The sequence below is a fragment of the Scyliorhinus canicula genome, chromosome 16 (assembly GCF_902713615.1).
Source record: "Scyliorhinus canicula chromosome 16, sScyCan1.1, whole genome shotgun sequence".
NCBI lineage: Eukaryota > Metazoa > Chordata > Chondrichthyes > Carcharhiniformes > Scyliorhinidae > Scyliorhinus > Scyliorhinus canicula.
The window spans coordinates 53,070,074-53,088,983 of record NC_052161.1 but is presented as its reverse complement, the minus strand read 5'-3'; the positions used below and the strand labels follow the sequence as shown (position 1 = coordinate 53,088,983).

At 56.6% G+C, this 18,910-nt stretch overlaps 1 protein-coding gene across 9 annotated transcripts in view; it reads left to right on the top strand.

Moving 5' to 3' along the window:
• The window catches only part of LOC119951075 (coiled-coil and C2 domain-containing protein 2A-like), a 610,180-nt gene that overhangs the window by 431,186 nt on the left and 160,084 nt on the right, over nt 1–18,910 (top strand). For 8 of the 9 annotated variants that reach the window (XM_038774117.1, XM_038774121.1, XM_038774113.1 and 5 more), the window contains one exon: nt 17,719–17,815. The exons of the other annotated variant lie outside the window; for it this stretch is intronic. In XM_038774117.1, coding sequence (XP_038630045.1) covers nt 17,719–17,815 — 97 coding nt within the window. The remainder of the gene's footprint in view (nt 1–17,718; nt 17,816–18,910) is intronic. 9 annotated transcript variants of the gene reach the window in all.

Sequence of the window (18,910 nt, the reverse complement as noted above, 5' to 3'; positions counted from 1 at the left end):
AAGCTCGACATGAGCCACGCTTATCTCCAATTAGTTCTGAACCTGGCCTCATGGAAATATGTAACCATCAACTCTGCCATATTCCAGTGGGTGATGGAGAATATCCTCTGAGGATTAGTACAGGTAGCAGTTTACCTGGATGGCGTATTATTGATCACCTGTTCACCCGACTGGAGCACATGAAAATCCTGGAGGACGTGCTCTATCAATTCAAGGCAGTTGGAGTCCGCCTATGGCGTGAAAAGTGCATATTCCACACAAAAGAGGTAGTCCATTTAGGCTACAGCGGGTTGGACCCAGTGGACGATAAGGTACAGGCAATCTGACAGGCACCCATGCTGAAGGATCAAGCGGAACTCCGTTCTTTCTTGGACTTTATAAATTATTACGGCAAGTTCATCCCAAACTTTGCAACAGTATTGGCCCCACTGCACCTGTTAAAGAAGGACAAATGCTGGATTTGGATCCCACCACAGCAGACAGCTTTCGATAAAATAAAGCAGTGAATATCATCGTTGCATCTGCTGACATACTTTTACCTGTCAAAATCTTAATTGCTTACATGTGACGTCTTGCCCTACGGCATCGGGACTTGCTGGCACACTGGATGGATGAAGGCGCATTACATTTGTTTCATGCACTTTGGCGGGAGCAGAGCTAAATTACAGCCAAAAAGTGCAAGAAGGGTTAGCTCTGGTTTTTGGCATGAAACGGTTTCAAGAGTATGACTATGGACATACATTTACAGCTTATACAGACCATATGCCCTTATTAGGGTTGTTCATGGAGGAAAGGGTGATCCCCTGGTGGCGTTTGCCTGCATGCAACTTTGCCCTCTGCTCTTGGTGGCATATGAGGACGTCTTGGAACATCGTCCCGGGAAGACGATTCACATGCGGACCCCTCAGCCGTCTCTGTCTGCCCACCAGTACACCAATGCCGACAGCATAAGATTGTTTTTATTTCTTTTTTATAAATTTAGAGCACCCAATTATTTTTTCCAATTAAGGGGCAATTTAGCATGGCCAATCAGCCTACCCTGCAGATCTTTGGGTTGTGGGGGTGAAACCCACACAGACACGGGGAGAATGTGCAAACTCCACACGGACAGTGACCCAGGGCCAGGATTCGAACCCAGGTCCTCAGCGCCGTAGGCAGCAATGCTAACCACTGTGCCACCGTGCTGCCCCCGACAGCATAAGATGAGGTGATTGCTGTCCTTCACTTTATGGAGTCTTTGGGTGGGATTCTCCAGCCCTCCGCCGGGTCGGAGAATTGCCGGGGGTCGGTGTAAATTAAACCATCTATTTAACGGCGTCAACCAGTTGTGATGGTTGACGCCGGCCAGCGCGGAGGTAGGGTGGGGTGGCCGCAGGAAAAGTCACGGAGTGGCTGCTGTTGGTGGGGAGGGGGGTGTGATGGGGCGTGGGTAGGAGGGCGTGTGTGTGGAGTGGGTGTGTGTGTGTGGTGGGGGGGGGTGTGTGTACATTGGGGGTGTGTGTGTGTGGAGTGGGTGGGGGTGTGGAGTAGGGGGTGTGGAGTGGCGGGGTGTGTGGAATGGGTGTGTGTGGAGTGGGGAGAGTGTGGAGTCGGGGTTATGGAGTGGGGGTGTGTGTGTCTGGAGTGAGGATGTGTGTGTGTGGAGTGGGGGTGTGTGTGGAGTGGGGGTGTGTGTGTGTGGAGTGGGGGGACTGTGTGGAGTGGGGGGGTGCGTGTGGAGTGGGGGGGTGTGTGTGGAGTGGGGTGTGTGTGTGTGGAGTGGGATATGTGTGTGTGGAGTGGGGTGTGTGTGTGTGTGGAGTGGGGTGTGTGTGTGTGTGGAGTGGAGTGTGTGTGTGTGTGTGTGTGTGTGGAGTGTGTGTGTATGTGGAGTGGGGGGTTGTGTGTGGAGTAGGGTGTGGTGTGGAGTAGGGCGGTGTGTGGAGTGGGCTGGTGTGTGTGTGTGTGAGGCACGATCAATTGCACAAAAGACTCAGATTGGTACAACTGTGGCTTTATTGCCTCTGCAGCTGGCAGATCAGAGGAGGACACGCATATTTATACGGCTCCTTGTGGGCGGAGCTAGCCGGCAGGGGCTACCGGCGAACCTGTAGTGCAGGTTCCCCTAATACAGGTGCACACAGTGGTTCACCACAGTGTGAAGTGGGTGTGTGTGTGTGTGTGTATGGAGTGGATGTGTGTGTGTGTGTGTGGAGTGGGGTGTGTGTGTGTGTGGAGTGGGGGGTTGTGTGTGTGGAGTGGGGGGTTGTGTGTGTGAAGTGGGTGTGTGTATATGTGGAGTGGGGGGTTGTGTGTGGAGTGGGATGGTGTGGAGTAGGGGGGTATGGAGTGGGGTGTGTGTGTGTGTGTGGAGTGGGGTTGCGTGTGTGGAGAGAGATGTGTGTGTGGAGTCGGGTGTGTGTGTGTGGAGTGGGAGGTGTGTGTGTGTGTAGAGTGGGAGGTGTGTGTGTGTGGAGTGGGGGGTGTGTGGAGTGGGGGTGTGTGTGTGGAGTGGATGTGTGTGTATATGGAGTGGGTGTGTGTGTGTGTGTGGAGTGGTGTGTGTGTGTGTGTGTGGAGTGTGTGTGTGGAGTGGGGGCTTTGTGTGTGTGGAGTGGGGGGGGTGTATGTATGTGGAGTGGGGGTGTGTGTGGAGTGGGGTGTATGTGTGTGTGGAGTGGGTGTGTGTGTGTGGAGTGGGTGTGTGTGTGTGTGGAGTGGGGACTTGTGTGTGTGGAGTGGGGGTGTGTGTGGAGTGAGTGCATGTGCGTGGTGTGGAGTGTGTGTGTGTGTTGTAGAGTGGGGTGTGTCTGGAGTGGGGGTGTGTGTGTTGTGGAGTGGGTGTGTGTGTGTGCAGTGGGGTGTGTGTGTAGAGTGGGTGTGTGTGTGGAGTGGGGGCTTGTGTGTGTGTGGAGTGGGGGGATGTGTGGAGTGAGTGTGTATGTGTGTGTGGAGTGGGGGTGTGTGTGGAGTGGGGTGTGTGTGGAGTGGGGTGTGTGTGTGTGGAGTGGGGTGTGTGTGTGTCGAGTGGGGTGTGTGTGTGTGGAGTGGGGTTGCGTGTGTGGAGAGGGATGTGTGTGTGGAGTCGGGTGTGTGTGTGTGGAGTGGGAGGTGTGTGTGTGTGTAGAGTGGGAGGTGTGTGTGTGTGGAGTGGGGGGTGTGTGGAGTGGGGGTGTGTGTGTGGAGTGGATGTGTGTGTATATGGAGTGGGTGTGTGTGTGTGTGTGTGGAGTGGTGTGTGTGTGTGTGTGTGGAGTGTGTGTGGAGTGGGGGCTTTGTGTGTGTGGAGTGGGGGGGTGTATGTATGTGGAGTGGGGGTGTGTGTGGAGCGGGGTGTATGTGTGTGTGGAGTGGGTGTGTGTGTGTGGAGTGGGTGTGTGTGTGTGTGGAGTGGGGACTTGTGTGTGTGGAGTGGGGGTGTGTGTGGAGTGAGTGCATGTGTGTGGTGTGGAGTGTGTGTGTGTGTTGTAGAGTGGGGTGTGTCTGGAGTGGGGGTGTGTGTGTTGTGGAGTGGGTGTGTGTGTGTGCAGTGGGGTGTGTGTGTAGAGTGGGTGTGTGTGTGGAGTGGGGGCTTGTGTGTGTGTGGAGTGGGGGGATGTGTGGAGTGAGTGTGTATGTGTGTGTGGAGTGGGGGTGTGTGTGGAGTGGGGTGTGTGGAGTGGGGTGTGTGTGTGTCGAGTGGGGTGTGTGTGTGTGTGTGTCGAGTGGGGTGTGTGTGTCGAGTGGGTGTGTGTGTGTTGTGGAGTGGGGGTGTGTGTGTGGAGTGGGAGGTTGTGTGTGGAGAGGGTGTGTGGTGATATGAGTGGGAGCACTGCCATTGGTGCAGAGCATTGGTTTCCCATTGGCTCTGGCTAGTCATGTGCCTCTCGTCTGATTGGCTGGGACTAGTCACGTGACTGCTCACCAATTGGTCGAGAGGCTAGTAGACCCCGCCTCCGAGGTGGGGTATAAGTACCCAGGTTTCCTGGCGGTCGGCCTTTCTCTGTAGTCGACCACCGGGCTAACAACTAGCTGATTAAAGCCACTGTTTGGATCTTCATCGTGTCTTGCGTCCAATTGATGGTACATAGGGGGTGGAGTAGGGGGTGGTGTGAAGTAGGGGTGTGTGGAGTGGGGGTGTGTGTGTGTGGAGTGGGGGTGTGTCTGTGGAGTGGGAGGGTGCGGAGTGGGGGTGGTGGAGTGGGGGGGTGTGAAGTGGGGGGTTGTGGAGTAAGGGGGGTGTCAAGTCGGGGGGGAGTAGAGGGTTGGCGGGGGTGTGTGGAGTAGGGGTGGTGTGTGGAATGGGGAGTGTGGGGGTGTGTTGTGGGGTGGAATGGGGGGTGTGAACTGGGGGCGAGTGGAGGGGGTTGGAGGGAGAGGTAGAGAGGAAGGGGCGAGTGGAGAGGGTTGGAGGGAGAGGTGGAGAGGAAAGGGCGAGAGCCGGGCAGGTTGAGTGCCGTGGAGGAGAGGGCTAGTGCCGAGGAGGAGAGGGCGAGTGCCGGGGAGGAAAGGGCGAGTGCCGGGGAGGGTGAGTGCCGTGGAGGAGAGGGTGAGTGCCGGAGAGGGGAGGGGGAGAGTGCCGGGGAGGAGAGGGCGAGTGCCGGGGAGGAGAGGGCGAGTGCCGGGGTGGAGAGGGCGAGTGCCTGGGAGGGGAGAGGATGAGTGCCGGGAGGAGAGGGCGAGTGCCGGGGAGGAACGGGCGAGTGCTGGGGAGGGTGAGTGCCGTGGAGGAGAGGGCGAGTGCCGGACAGAGGAGAGGGCAAGTGCCGGGGTGGAGAGGGTGAGTGCCGGGGAGGGGAGAGGGCGAGTGCCGGGAGGAGAGGGCGAGTGCCGGGGAGGGGAGAGGGCGAGTGCCGGGGAGGGGAGAGGGCGAGTGCCGGGGAGGAGAGGGCGAGTGCCGGGGAGGGGAGAGGGCGAGTGCCGGGGAGGAGAGGGCGAGTGCCGGGGAGGAGAGGGCGAGTGCCGGGGAGGATAGGGCGAGTGCGGGGGAGGAGAGGGCGAGTGCGGGGGAGGAGAGGGCGAGTGCGGGGGAGGAGAGGGAGAGGGCGAGTGCGGGGGAGGAGAGGGCGAGTGCGGGGGAGGAGAGGGCGAGTGCGGGGGAGGAGAGGGCGAGTGCGGGGGAGGAGAGGGCGAGTGCCGGGGAGGAGAGGGCGAGTGCGGGGGAGGAGAGGGCGAGTGCGGGGGAGGAGAGGGCGAGTGCTGGGGAGGAGAGGGCGAGTGCCGGGGAGGGGAGAGGGTGAGTGCCGAGGAGGGGCGAGGGTGAGTGCCGAGGAGGGGAGAGGGCGAGTGCCGAGGAGGGGAGAGGGCGAGGGAAGGGGAGAGGGCGAGTGCCGGGGAGGGGAGGGGAGAGGGCGAGTGCCAGGGAGGGGAGAGGGCGAGTGCCAGGGAGGGGGGAGGGCGAGGGCCGGGGAGGAGAGGGCGAGTGCTGGGTAGGGGGGGGGGTTTGGGGAGGGTGTCCGCCTGGCCAGGTGGCAGCTTCCAACAGTCGCGACCATGCAACCCATGGCACCTGGCTGCGGGAGGGGGTTGGGTGGGGGAGGGGGGTACGGGTAATGATGACATGCCTCGATGGGCCAGGCTGCGGCTCGGGCGACTGGAATGGCGAGTTGCCAGCCTGTCCTGCCCGTTGCCCAGCAGATGCACCTGGGACGGAAGGGAGTGGGGAGTCCGAGGTGTCACGATGTTTCGGGACCTCCCCTACAGGGGGACGCGTAACAGGGCTCAGCACCTCCTCCTCCCTCGGGGTGCTCGATGGCGCCCTGGCCTCTACATGGGTCAGGGATGTGAACGGACTGACCACTCGACGCTCCCCCGACACCTGGCGCGGCCAGTCCTGGAGGCCCGCCCTGGTATCAACAAGGGTCTGCAAGTTTGCAGCCATGGAGCTCAGGGAGTTGGCCATCCCAATCTGTGTCTGGGCGACGCCGGACAGCACATGGGCAATGGCGCCGATGCCCTCAGCGATGGCCTGATGAGACTGGGCTACTGGCTGCAGAGACTGGGCCATTGCCTGCTGAGACTGGACCACGGCGTTGAGCGCCTCTGCGATCTGCCGCTGGCTCTGGCTCTGGCTCATGACTTCCTGTGAGAGGGCAGCCATGTCCTGGGCCACAAAAGCCGCCTACACGGAAAGCCCCAGGCCTTGCATACTGCTCCCCATGTCTGACACCGTCACCCCCATTGCCTCCACCTACGTCTGCAGCTGCCGCAAGCCGGCCGTCACCCCCTTCAATCGTCCCTTGGTCCGTGACTGCATCAGGTCTATGGGTGGGAACTCCAGGAAACCGGGACCCGTCTGGTCGGCAGATGGTTGCTCACGCCGGGATGCCCTCCAGCCCCTCGGCTGCTCCTGGCTCCACCTGCTATACGGGGACGGCTGTGTTGTGCGCACCAGTTAGTGTACCAGAAGCTTCATCGCTAAAGTGCCCAACTGAGGTGAGTGTCTCTGCGATGGTGGAGGGTGTAGGACATAGCAGTGGCGTAGTGTTGTGCTCCTCATCCAACCCAAAGTCCATGGTCCCCTGGAGTGGCGGTTCTTGTCCACCCGTCCCCTGTGTGTCAGTGTCCTGTGCGTCAGTGTCCTGGGTAGGTGTGTCATGGGTAGGGGTGTCCTGGGTAGGGGTGTCCTGGGTCGGCTGCAACGGGGGCCTGTGGCTGCCCCCCTCGTAGCTGGGTGTGGCCAGCCGCCGTCGCCGCACTCGCTCGAGATGGAGGCGTCGTCTCCCTGCTGCGCCAGGTCTGTCCCTGACTAGTCGCCGCCCTGAAACGTCCTGGTGGCGTCGTATGACTGATGGCCCGGGTCTCTCCCTGTCTCGTGGCCACCCTGGATCGCCCTTTGTGCGGTCGGCATCCGCGGGGACGGGTGCCTCGACGTTTGGTCCTGCAATACACAGTACAGCATGCATGATTAGACACGCAGACGGGGATCGGTGGCAAGGGGGATATGGGGATGGGGGATATGGGGGAAGGGGGATATGGGGGTTATGGGGAAGGGGGATATGGGGGAAGGGGGATATGGGGAAGGGGGATATGGGGGAAGGGGATATTGGGGAAGGGGGATATGGGGGTTATGGGGAAGGGGGATATGGGGGTTATGGGGAAGGGGATACGGGGGTTATGGGGAAGGGGACATGGGTGTTATGGAGAAGGCGAATATGGGGGAAGGGGGACATGGGTGTTATGGGGAAGGGGGATATGGGGGAAGGGGGATATGTGGGATGGGGGAAGGGGGATAGGGAATGTGGACATGGGGAAGGGGGATATGGGGAAGGGGATATGGGGGAAAGGGGATATGGGGGAAGGGGGATATGGGTTACATGGGGGAAGGGGAAAAGGGGGGAAGGCCGTGTGGGGTCTCACTTGGTAGTGCGCCCCCGACCTCTTTATCCACTACCTCCTGGTCCTCGGTTCCGCCTGCAAATTCCAGTGCCCTCGCTTTATGAACGGTTAGTGGTCGCATTTCAGCCGGATCCCCTCCGGTCCTCTCACTGGTTGTTCTGTGTGTGCTTCTCCTGTGGGGGGCAGGTGGGTGGCAGGGATAAAGGGAAACAGTGTTCGGCAGAGATATACATGCAGGCCAGCGGCTGTGTGTATGTTGGCAGAGGTTCACAACCCATCCTGCCACTGCAGCCTGAATGGGTGGGTGCAGACATGTCAGTTGCACCTAGGGCTGTGCTGTGCATCGGAGGTGGCGGGGGGGGGGTACTCACTCTGGCTGCCCTGACTAGGTCATTGACCTTCTTGTGGCACTGAGCGCCTGTCCTTGGTGTTACAGCCACGGCGCTGACGGCCTCAGCCACCTCCCTCCACAGGCGCCGGCTGAGGCGTGGAGCGACCCTGCAGCCGTGTCCGGGGTACAGGGCCTTCCTTCTCTGCTCCACTGCGTGCAGGAGCGGCTCGATGTCCCGCTCCTGGAACCTCGGCCTCGGCGCTGCGCGGCAGGCGCCCATTTTGACAGGTCTCGCGGGGGGGGGGGGTCTTTTGTGCTGCGACGCCACCGCGCATCCGTGACGGGTGACACCGTCGAGAATGGCATCACGCCGCTGCTAGCCCATTCCGGGCTGGAGAATTTGCGCCGCTTCGGGGGGGGTCTGACGCAGGAGTGATTTGCGCCGTTTAAGGCGCCAGGTTCCGGCCATCGTGCCGATTATCAGAGAATCCCACCCTTTACCTGTGATGGCGGCCCAAGTAAAGGCATGGACAGAGATAGACCCAGTAGCCATGTCCATCTCATAGTGCTGTATGGGGCCCAGCATCGCACCCTCCCAGAGGATCTATTTGCTTTTACCACAAGACTGGCTGAACTCAGCTTGGTGGATGGCATCCTATGGTGCAGCTTCCGAGTAGTCATTCCTGAGAGCAGCCAGGGGGCGATCTTACAAGACCTCCATAGCGAACACCTGGGGTTCTCTAAAATGAATATGTTTGCCCAAAGCTACTTGTGATGGCCCCGGAAGAGACACAGAGATCGAGAAGCAACGCAATGCACATGGTGCCAGGAACACCAAAAGCTCTACTTCACCCCTGAGAATGGCCGGGCTGGCCATGGTCCCACATCAATTTCGTGGAGCCTTATCAAGGGCGAAGTATTTAATCATCGTGGATGCACATTCCAAATGGATGGATGTTTCAGAATGACCTCAACGACATCGCGTGCCACCCCCGAGCAGCTCCGGCAATCATTTAGTGTTCACGGTGTCCCCGAGTACTGGTAGTGGGCAATGGCACCGCCCATACAAGTTTGGAGTTCACCAATTTTAAAAACAAAATGGGGAAAGGGATGCTATAACCATACCCGAGTCCAGGGTTCTCCAATCTCAGAGTCCCTGTGGCCTCACCTGAGTATAATCCATCCAGTTGAGAGGGACAAAACCAGAGACTGGTGGGACACAAATACCCCGGCCTAAGTACTTTTTCTATAGTTGGCTCTTCCGAGTGATCACTTGTCTGAGACTTTACAGCGATGATGACCTGCTGGTTATAACCAGCTGGGAGCTGGTTTAGCACAGTGGACTAAACAGCTGTCTTGTAAAGCAGAACAAGGCCAGCTGCGCGGGTTCAATTCCCATAACGGCCCCCCCGAACAGGCACCAGAATGTGGCGACTAGGGGCTTTTCACAGTAACTTCATTGAAGCCTACGTGTGACAATAAGTGATCATTATTTAAGCTGAGCTCTCATGCTCTTTAGTCTATGCCATTGTCTGACTCCCGAGTGCACGCTCATACCCATCACTGTGCGTGGTATGCCTTGAGGTGGTTGGGGGGGTGGGGGGGGGGCGGTGGTGGTGAGGTAGAGGGCACGTCCTGTGGCAGGGGGGCTGGGATCGGGGAGGGCAAATAAGGGAGGGTGTCATAGACCAGACTGCAGTCCGGATTAATGTGACAGAGGCTTCACATGTCTTGGGTGCAATGTATATTTAATGGTGTACAAGTACAATAGTGACCCAAACACTCCCTAGCTGCCGATGGTGGCCCTCCACCCCCCAGTGCCTTCTCAGTGATCCTCAATCATCCTAGTCCTCCGAGCTATACTACTACATCTAGGTTTTTCCGCAGGATGCTCATCAGAAGTGGAGGCAGCCTGTTGCCTATTGCATCCTGTGGCTTTTGATGCCACTGGCCCATGTCCTCTGGTGTACTTCGGGTAGAGGGCTCCTGCCAACTTGCCGTGCCACCCTTTTCTGCATGCTCACCCCAGGTTGGTGACCGCCGTCGTCTCCCTGGGGGGGCTCCAGGGGCGCTCCAGGTCAGCCTACAGCACTTCCTCCTTCTGATCAGTGCCCACAAGGCCCTGGGGGTGACCATGGGACAGAGGGGCAGATAGATTGGGCTCCGGCTGCCCCGTGTCATCTGGCTCTGCCGGCCCTGGCGGCTTCACAATGTCTGCACCATGGTGTCGATGCCCTCAGCAAAGCTCCCCTGTGATCGGGCCATGTTCTGCAGTGCTTCACCAATGTCCACCTGCATCTAGGATACAGTCCTTTACAATCAGGACATGCTCAGGAGTGCCTCAGCGATGCCCACCAATGACTGAGACATGCTCTGCAATGCCTCGGAAAGTCCACCTGCTTTTGGGACACATCCCCCAGCAACTGGGACATGCTGTTGAGGCCATGGCTGTCACTGAGTGAACAACGCCTTGGACACCATCACTCCAGGCTCTGTTATGTTGTGCTCCAGGCTCCCCACTACGGTCACCACTCAAGCATTGTTGGCCTCAGTGCCATGCATTGCCGGCACTATCTCCTACGCCCATAGCCTTTGGGACTCCTCCAATCGGCTACGGACCTTCTGTAGTGTCGCTGACATCTCCCTCTGAATATTCCATCTGCATGCTATCGACTGCAGGAGCTCTGGGATAACCTGGTCCAGAGGCTCAGCAGCTGAATGGGACACAGCTGGGTCCTGGGATCAAGGCTTCCTCCCGTGGACGTTTCTTCCTTCACCCGATGGGCATCTGCAACTGTGTGGTGCTCACCAGAATGTGCCCCAGAAACCTGTCCACTACTTTCGTATGTAGGGTTTGGGGTTGACAGTCATGACACGATGATGGCGGTATCCTCAGAGCTCTGCTCCGAGGTGTTCGCTTGGGAAGCGGGAGAGGGTGGTGGGGAGGCTGGCAACTTTGAGTTGCGATGCTGCAGGAGAATGGACATGTGGTCAGAGGGAGAGAGGGATCATCATTCTGGCATCAACAACTCATGTGTAACAGGTCCTCTGGGTGGGAGCTGATGGATCCTCACCTCTGCGGCACAGGCCAACCTCGACATTGGTGACCGATCTGTCCTAGGTCACCCCCCGTGACCTCCAAGGCCTGTACCTCGTAGGGGGTGAGGACAATGAGGTCAGGCACCTCGCTGTCCATCTGGGCTCTCTCCCATTAGTTGTGGGTCAACTTCACCTGCAGGGATACAGAGGAGGCATTGCGAGCCGCATGTTTCATGCATCGCATAGTGCGGGGTGGTTGGACATGGCGGGGGCAGATGTGGGCACCGACGCTTGTCATGGGTAGGATGGGATGGCGTGGACTGGTGGATGCCCGGGTATGCTGGAGCATGTGGCGGCATTGTGCTTGTGGGGTGTTGGTGGGCAGGTGCGGGTCATGGAGTGGTCCCGAGGGTATTAGGCGCGTCTGATGCCAGTGGGCCAATGCTAACTCACCTGTGTGGCCTGGTGCAGGTTGTTGAGCTTCTTGCAGCACTGGATGGTGGTCCTCCTTGCCATACTTCCCAAGCTGACGGCCCCTGCCACTGTTCCCCAGGCAGCGCTGGCAGCTCTTTCACTGACTCTCCGACTCCCTCAGGGAACAGAGTGTCTCCTCTTGTCTACTCCGTGTCTGACAAGGTCAACATCTCCGAATCATGGAGCTGGTCTGCGTGGTGGGATGGCTGTGTGCTGTCTGAGGTTTGCTCTGCGGGACTGGGTTAAGTGCTGCTCCCCCTCGTTAGCAGGAAACTATTGAGTGCGGTCCTGGCGAATCAGGCGACAGGACAGTCATTTGCGGTGTAAGCCCGTGGTGCTCCATTAAGTGGCCTAATTAATGTTAGATACCGGTGATTGCCTTGCCGAGTCGGCTGTCGGGAAACTCCCAGCATTTCCTGCTCACTACCACACTTCAAAGAATTTGGTTAGATCACGCCCCTAATTTCAAATGTGAATCAAACATTTGTAATCTATAGTATGGCAAACACCAAAGACTTTTTCAAATAAGCAGAGAATTTGCCGTGAGGTCATAAGTTATTTCACTCTAAGGGCAGCACGGTGGCCTAGTGGTTAGCACAACCGCCTCACGGCGCTGAGGTCCCAGGTTCGATCCCGGCTCTGGGTCACTGTCCGTGTGGAGTTTGTACATTATCCCCATGTCTGCGTGGGTTTTGCCCCCACAACCCAAAGATGTGCAGAGTAGGTGGATTGGCCACGCTAAATTGCCCCTTAATTGGAAAAAATAATTGGGTAATCTAAAATTTATTTTAAAAAATAAAAAAATAAATAAATTATTTCACTCTGTTAATTTTATAAATTCATGTTGTAATGTGATATATATCATCTGTGGTGAATGTAATATAGATGTATATATGTTAATTCACACTGTCTTTGTAAGCGCTATCCTACCACTAGGGGGAGTAGCGCTGGGAGCACTCAGGAACTTGTACTGGGCTCTACCCTTGGCTCTGCCGATGACTCCTCCCCCTAGTGCAGCTGTATAAATACCCTTGTCCAGAGTCAGCCTGAGTTCACTACGAGTTCATCGACAGGTAACAGGCTGGCTCTGAAGTAAGTCGATTAAAGCCTAGATTCACATCGGAAACACGTGTCTGGTGAATTGATGGTTCCATCAATTTAATCGACTTAAGAACAGTAAAGATCGATTATGGAATCGGCCCTCAAGCCTGGACGCCTGGAACTCGACCCGCATGATGCAGAGGCTAAAGAAATCTTCTCCCACTGGATCCGGTGCTTCAAGGCCTACCTGGCAGAAGCGAGCACAGCCGAAACGACAGAGTATCAGAAGCTAAGTCTACTGCACGCGAGGGTGAGCCACAGAATCTCTACGCAACTAAACTCGGCCAGTTCATATACTGCGGCGCTAACAGTTCTCGATAAAATGTATGTAAGGCCCATTAATGAAGTTTACGCTTGCCATGTGTTTACGACTCGCCGCCAGCGGCCTACGGAATCACTCGCCGAATTCCTAAGGGAACTTAATAATTTGTCCAATGACTGTAATTACCAAGCGGCTACCGCGGCTGAACACAGGGAATTGGCGGTACGCGATGTTTTTGTAGCGGGCCTCAGGTCTAACTATGTGCGCCAACGACTGCTGGAAAAGGGGGCCCAGGACTTGGAAACAACTGTGGAAGCTGCTATCACGATGGAGGTCTCCTTCCGCAGCTTTAACTCGTTCCCCGCGGACCACGCGACCCAATCATGGGCCCCCTGCCAGCGACTCCCCCAGGCCTGTGCTACGTGGCCGCCCAGCCATCATGCTGCCCCAGCCAGCCACTATGCTGCCCCAGCCAGCCACTATGCTGCCCCAGCCAGCCACTATGCTGCCCCAGCCAGCCACTATGCTGCCCCAGCCAGCCACTATGCTGCTCCAGTCAGCCACTATGCTGTTCCAACCAGCCACTATGCTGCTCCAGCCTGCCATTTCTGCGGCCAGAACCAGCACCCGCGGCAGAACCGCCCGGCCCGCAACGCGACCTGCAGCAGCTGCGGGCGAAAAGGCCATTACGCAAGAGTGTGCCTTGCTAAAAGGGTCCCAGCCTCCAACTCCCCAGCGACTCGCAGTAATTGCTTCCCTCACTCGCAGGCCCGCGGGGCCCGAAACGCTGTGGCCTATGCCCCGACTCCGCCCCCTCCAGCCACGTGCGATCCATGGGGGCCGCCATCTTGGAAAATCTCCACCACGTGGCCGGCCACGTGCAACTCATGGGGGCCACCATCTTGGACGCCATCTTCCACGCCGCCCGCCACGTGCGATCCACGGGCCCGATCGGCATCTCTGCGCTCGGACAATTCTGCGGAGGAATTCGAATTCGACTATGAACTCAGAGGGCAGTCATCACGGGGCCACTCCAGCACAGCTGATCAAGCCGCCGACTACCCGCAACTCAGCGCGGTCACCCTGGACCAATCACGACCAAAGAATCTACGAAACTCGATGGCAGAGGTCCATATCAACGGGTACAAAACGCCATGCCTCTTTGACTCCGGGAGCACGGAGAGCTTCATACTTCCAGACCTGGTAAGACGCTGTTCGCTCCTCGTTTTCCCTGTGCAGCAAACTATCACGCTCGCTTCAGGCTCTCACTCGGTCCAGATCCAGGGGCGCACCGCCGTGACACTCACAATCCCAGGCGCTAGTTACTCGAAATTCAAACTCTACATTTTGCCCGAACTCTGCGTGCCACTCTTGTTAGGCCTAGACTTCCAATGCAACCTCAAAAGCCTCACCATCAGCTTCGGAGGGCCCCTGCCCCCACTCACGATCTGCAGCCTCGCTATGCTGCGAATTCCCCCCCCCTCCTCTCTTTGCCAATCTCACTAAGGACTGTTAACCCGTAGCCACTCGTAGCAGGCAGTATAGCCTGCAGGATAGGGTATTTGTCAGAGCAGAGGTCCGAAGGCTACTCAGTGAGGGGGTTATAGAGGCCAGCAATATCCCTGGTGAGCTCAGGTGGTGGTCGTTAAGACCGGGGAAAAATTCCGTACGGTGGTCGACTACAGTCAGACCATAAATAGATTTACGCTCCTCGACGATTATCGCCTCCCCAGGATTGCAGACATGGTAAACCAGATCGCCCAGTACCGGCTCTTTTCCACGGTGGATCTGAAGTCTGCATACCACCAGCTCCCAATCCGCCCGGAGGACCGCTACTATACGGCATTCGAGGCCGATGACCGCCTCTTCCATTTCCTCCGGGTCCCCTTCGGCGTCACTAAAGGGGTCTCGGTGTTCCAACGAGCAATGGACCGAATGGTGGACCAGTACGGGCTGCGGGCCACGTTTCCGACGCCAACCTCCACTGTTTTCTCCAGACGGCACAGAAACTGAATCTCACGTACAACAAGGAGAAATGTGTTTTCTGTACATCCAGACTAGCCATCCTCGGCTATGTCGTGGAAACCGGGGTCTTGGGCCCCGACCCGGACCGTATGCACCCCCCCTTAGAACTCCCTCCCCCTCATTGTCCCAAGGCCCTCAAACGATGCTTGGGATTCTTTTCCTACTACGCCCAGTGGGCCCCTTAATATGCGGACAAAGCCCGCCCACTCTTTAGGACCACACGATTTCCCCTGTCAGCCGAGGCACGCCAGGCCTTCGATGGCATCAAGGAGGATATCGCCAAAGCGGCCATGTGGGAGTTGGGTGAATCCACCCCATTTCAGGTAGAGAGCGACGCCTCAGAGGTAGCTCTTGCAGCCACGTTAAATCAGGCAGGGAGACCAGTTGCCTTTTTCTCCCGTACCCTCTCCGCTTCAGAACTCCGACACTCTTCAGTCGAGAAAGAAGCACAAGCCATTGTGGAGGCTATCCGTCACTGGAGGCACTACCTCGCAGGTAGGAGGTTCACCCTCATTACCGAACAAAGATTGGTTGCCTTCATGTTCGACAACTCGCAAAGGGGCAAAATAAAAAACGACAAAATTCTGAGGTGGAGGATCGAACTCCCCACCTACAATTACGATATCAAATATCGACCCGGGAAGCTCAACGAGCCTCCGGATGCCCTATCCCGCGGGACATGCGTCAGCGCGCAGATCGGCCGATTAAAAGTCATCTACAATGACCTCTGCCACCCGGGGGTCACCCGGCTCGCCCACTACATCAGGGCCCAAAACCTGCCTTTCTCCAACGAGGAGGTAAATGCGGTCACCAGGGACTGCCCGATCTGTGCGGAGGGCAAACCGCACTTCTATAGACCAGACAGGGCCCACCTGGTCAAGGCTTCTAGGCCCTTTGAACGCCTCGCGATTGATTTCAAAGGGCCACTCCCCTCAACTAACAAGAACGTTTACTTCTTAAACGTCGTAGACAAGTTCTCCCGTTTCCCATTCGCTATCCCGTGCCCCGACATGACCTCCCACACAGTCATTAGGGCCCTGCATAGCATCTTCACCTTGTTTGGTTTCCCCAGCTACGTACACAGCGACCTTCATGAGCGACGAACTGCGTCAGTACCTGCTCAACAAGGGCATTGCCTCAAGCAGGACTACCAGCTACAACCCCAGGGGGAACGGGCAGGTGGAAAGGGAGAACGTGACAGTCTGGAAGACCATCCTACTGACCCTCCGGTCTAGAAAGCTCCAAGTCTCCCAGTGGCAGGAAGTCCTCCCAGACGCGCCCCACTCTATTAGGTCCCTTTTGTGCACGGCGACCAACCAGACCCCTCACACTCTTCATTTTTTCCAGGGGCACTACCACGGGGGTCTCACTTCCGGCATGGCTGAGGACGCCGGGCCCTGTACTTATGAGGAAACACGTCAGGGCGCACAAAACCGACCCCCTTGTTGAGAAGGTGCGCCTGCTCCACTCCAACCCCCAGTACGCATTCGTCGAGTTCCCTGACGGCCGTCAGGACACAGTATCCCTCCGGGATCTGGCACCCGCCGGATCCAGCGCCCCCTCTACCTCCACAGAAGGACCTCTCACCCTACACCCCATGCTGCCGCCCCCTTGCGCTCCCGAGCCCACGAGCTTGCTCCACCAGTTCCGCGCCCCCGTGTTGGCCAGCCCCCAGTCCCCGGTCGAACCAGGAGAGTATGAACCTCCCGGGATACAACCCTCCCGGGAGTCCGCCATCGTACCTCAGCACACTACACCCATCTAGCCACCGCAAGAGGCTGCAACCCCGGTGCTCCGCAGATCACAGCGGACAATTCGACCACCGGACACACTGACATTATAGACTAGACCACCACCCCCGCCGGACTTTATTTTTTTGCAGGGGGTGAATGTGGTGAATGTAATATAGATGTATATATGTTAATTCACACTGTCTTTGTAAGCGCAGTAGCGCTATCCTACCACAAGGCGATCACTGGGAGCACTCAGGAACTTGTACTGGGCTCCACCCTTGGCTCCGCCCAGGACTCCTCCCCCTAGTGCACCTGTATAAATACCCTTGTCAAGAGTCAGCCTGAATTCACTACGAGTTCATCGACAGGTAACAGGCTGGCTCTGAAGTAAGTCGATTAAAGCCTAGATTCACATCGGAAACACGTGTCTGGTGAATTGATGGTTCCATCATCATCAAACTTAGATTGTATTGTATTTAGCTTTCAAAAACTAGTGTCACAGAACTTTATGCCTTAAATATTGCAATGAGTGAGATGTGAGGGGCGGGATTCTCCGAGCCAGCGCCGGGTCGGAGAATCGCTGGGGACGCGGGAAATTCCCGCCACGCTGCTCCGACGGCGGGACACGATTCTCCGTGACTGGAGAATCGGCGCTAATCGCACCCCCGCAGTCACCGCAGTGCTGGTCGGGGCCGCTGAAAGAGGTGCCCGCGGCGATTCTCCACGGCCGACAGATTAAACACTTGCCGAGTTCTGCCGAGTCCCACCAGCCTGGTTCCAACCTGGTAACACCCGGCGGGAACTCGGATCCACGGCAGACGTCCTGGTTGGCGGGGGGACAGGGGGATCTGACTCTGGGGGGGGCCTCCACGGGGTCCAGGCCCCCGATCAGGTGCTTCCGGGTGCGCCCGCGATCTCGAGGGGGCCTACCTCCTTCCGCGCGGGCCCGCTGTAGGTCTCTGCCATGTTGCACGGCGCTGGCGTGGAAACAGCAACCACGTGCATGCACAGCGCGTGCAGGGCCGCCTTTCAGCGCCGAAGCAGCACGCAACATTCCGGTGCCGTGCTGGCTGCCTGAAGACCGCTGAATTGCTGGTCCAGGAGGCCCATTGACGCCGGCGTACACCACTCCGGTGTTTACGCCGGCGTCAACATTTGCCCGGGATTTCGGAGAATCCTGGCCAATGTGTTTTGTCATAATAAAATTATTGGATAAAATGGCTTGGACTCCTCCAGTGCATTTCCTAGAATTTGGTTACTCAGTATTCAATGCAAATAACTACCTGCTGCTTGTCCCAAAGAATAATATGTGATATAGAAGAATAAGTGCACACATTTTAAAAATGAAATAAGCAACGACTATAATTTTAATGGTTATATATTCATGAAAAATAATATAGTTCTTTAATTCGCTCTAATTTCTCTGAAAACATTTAATCATATTTCTTTAATTGTAGATCGCCTAATGGAGATTACAATAGTTCAGTCTTATGCAAAATGAAAGACAAAATATTGATTAATGTGTATGATAACATAAATGTTCATAACACAGAGGTAATTCAATATAATTTGAATATTCTGTTGACTGCATTGCCATGTTTTTAGTTGTCTTTGTAGTTTAATTTGTTAAAAATCTAGTTTCTGGCTGATCTCCAGAAATGAAATGAGGCTCCGAGTTATACAACCTCCCATAGAAGGCTCAAAAACCCCATTCACCCCCTCTGGTTCCGATACCACAGTGTCTCTCTCATCCTTCACCCTTCCAATCTCTCTCGCCACCGCCTGTTTCCTCAACTGATGTGCAAGCATCCTGCTCACTTTCTCCCCATAGTCATAAATGCAGTTGCCCCACCTACTTTCCAGTGGACACCAGCCCAAACTCCATCTGGAGCCTCTGCCTCTCCTTTAGTAATGCCTCCTCAGGCGCCATCGAATATCTCGGTCCACCCTTAGAATGTCCTCTGCCATCCTCAACTTCTCAGCATGCTCCGCTCTCTCCCTGTGCACCCAAATCGATATAAATTCCCCCCTTACTACCACTTTCAGCACCTCAGAAATCTCACCCATATTATTCAGCTCCGCATAATTTTAGATGGCCACATTCACCTTCTCACAGATCCCCTTGTCCACCAGTAACCCCACATGCAACGTTCGCTGCTCCGCTGAACATCCCTCTGCACCACCTGCAAATCCACCCTTGCAGCGCGTTGTCAGAAACCACAACCCCTGAATAGTCCGAACCAACCACCCGTGCCAACAACGCTTGGTCTAAAACAAAGAAATCAATCTGGGAGCACACCCGGTGCACATGCGAGAAATACGGAAACACCTCCGTCCTCAGCCTCTTGAACCACCATGGCTCTGCTCCTCCCATACACTCCATAAACCCCAACAACTAGCTCAGTGGCTAGACAGCTGATTTGTGATGCAGAACAAGGTCACCAGCGCGAGTTCAATTCCCATGCCAGCTTACCTGAACAGACGCCAGAATGTGGCGACTAGGGGCTTTTCACAGTAACTTCATACTTGTGGCAAGATTATTATTATTAACCCCCTTGCCGTAGCCGAAACGTTCAGGGACCAGTTCAACCTAGGATTTAGAACCGTATTAAAATCACCCATAATCAGCCAGTGCATGTCCAGGTCTGG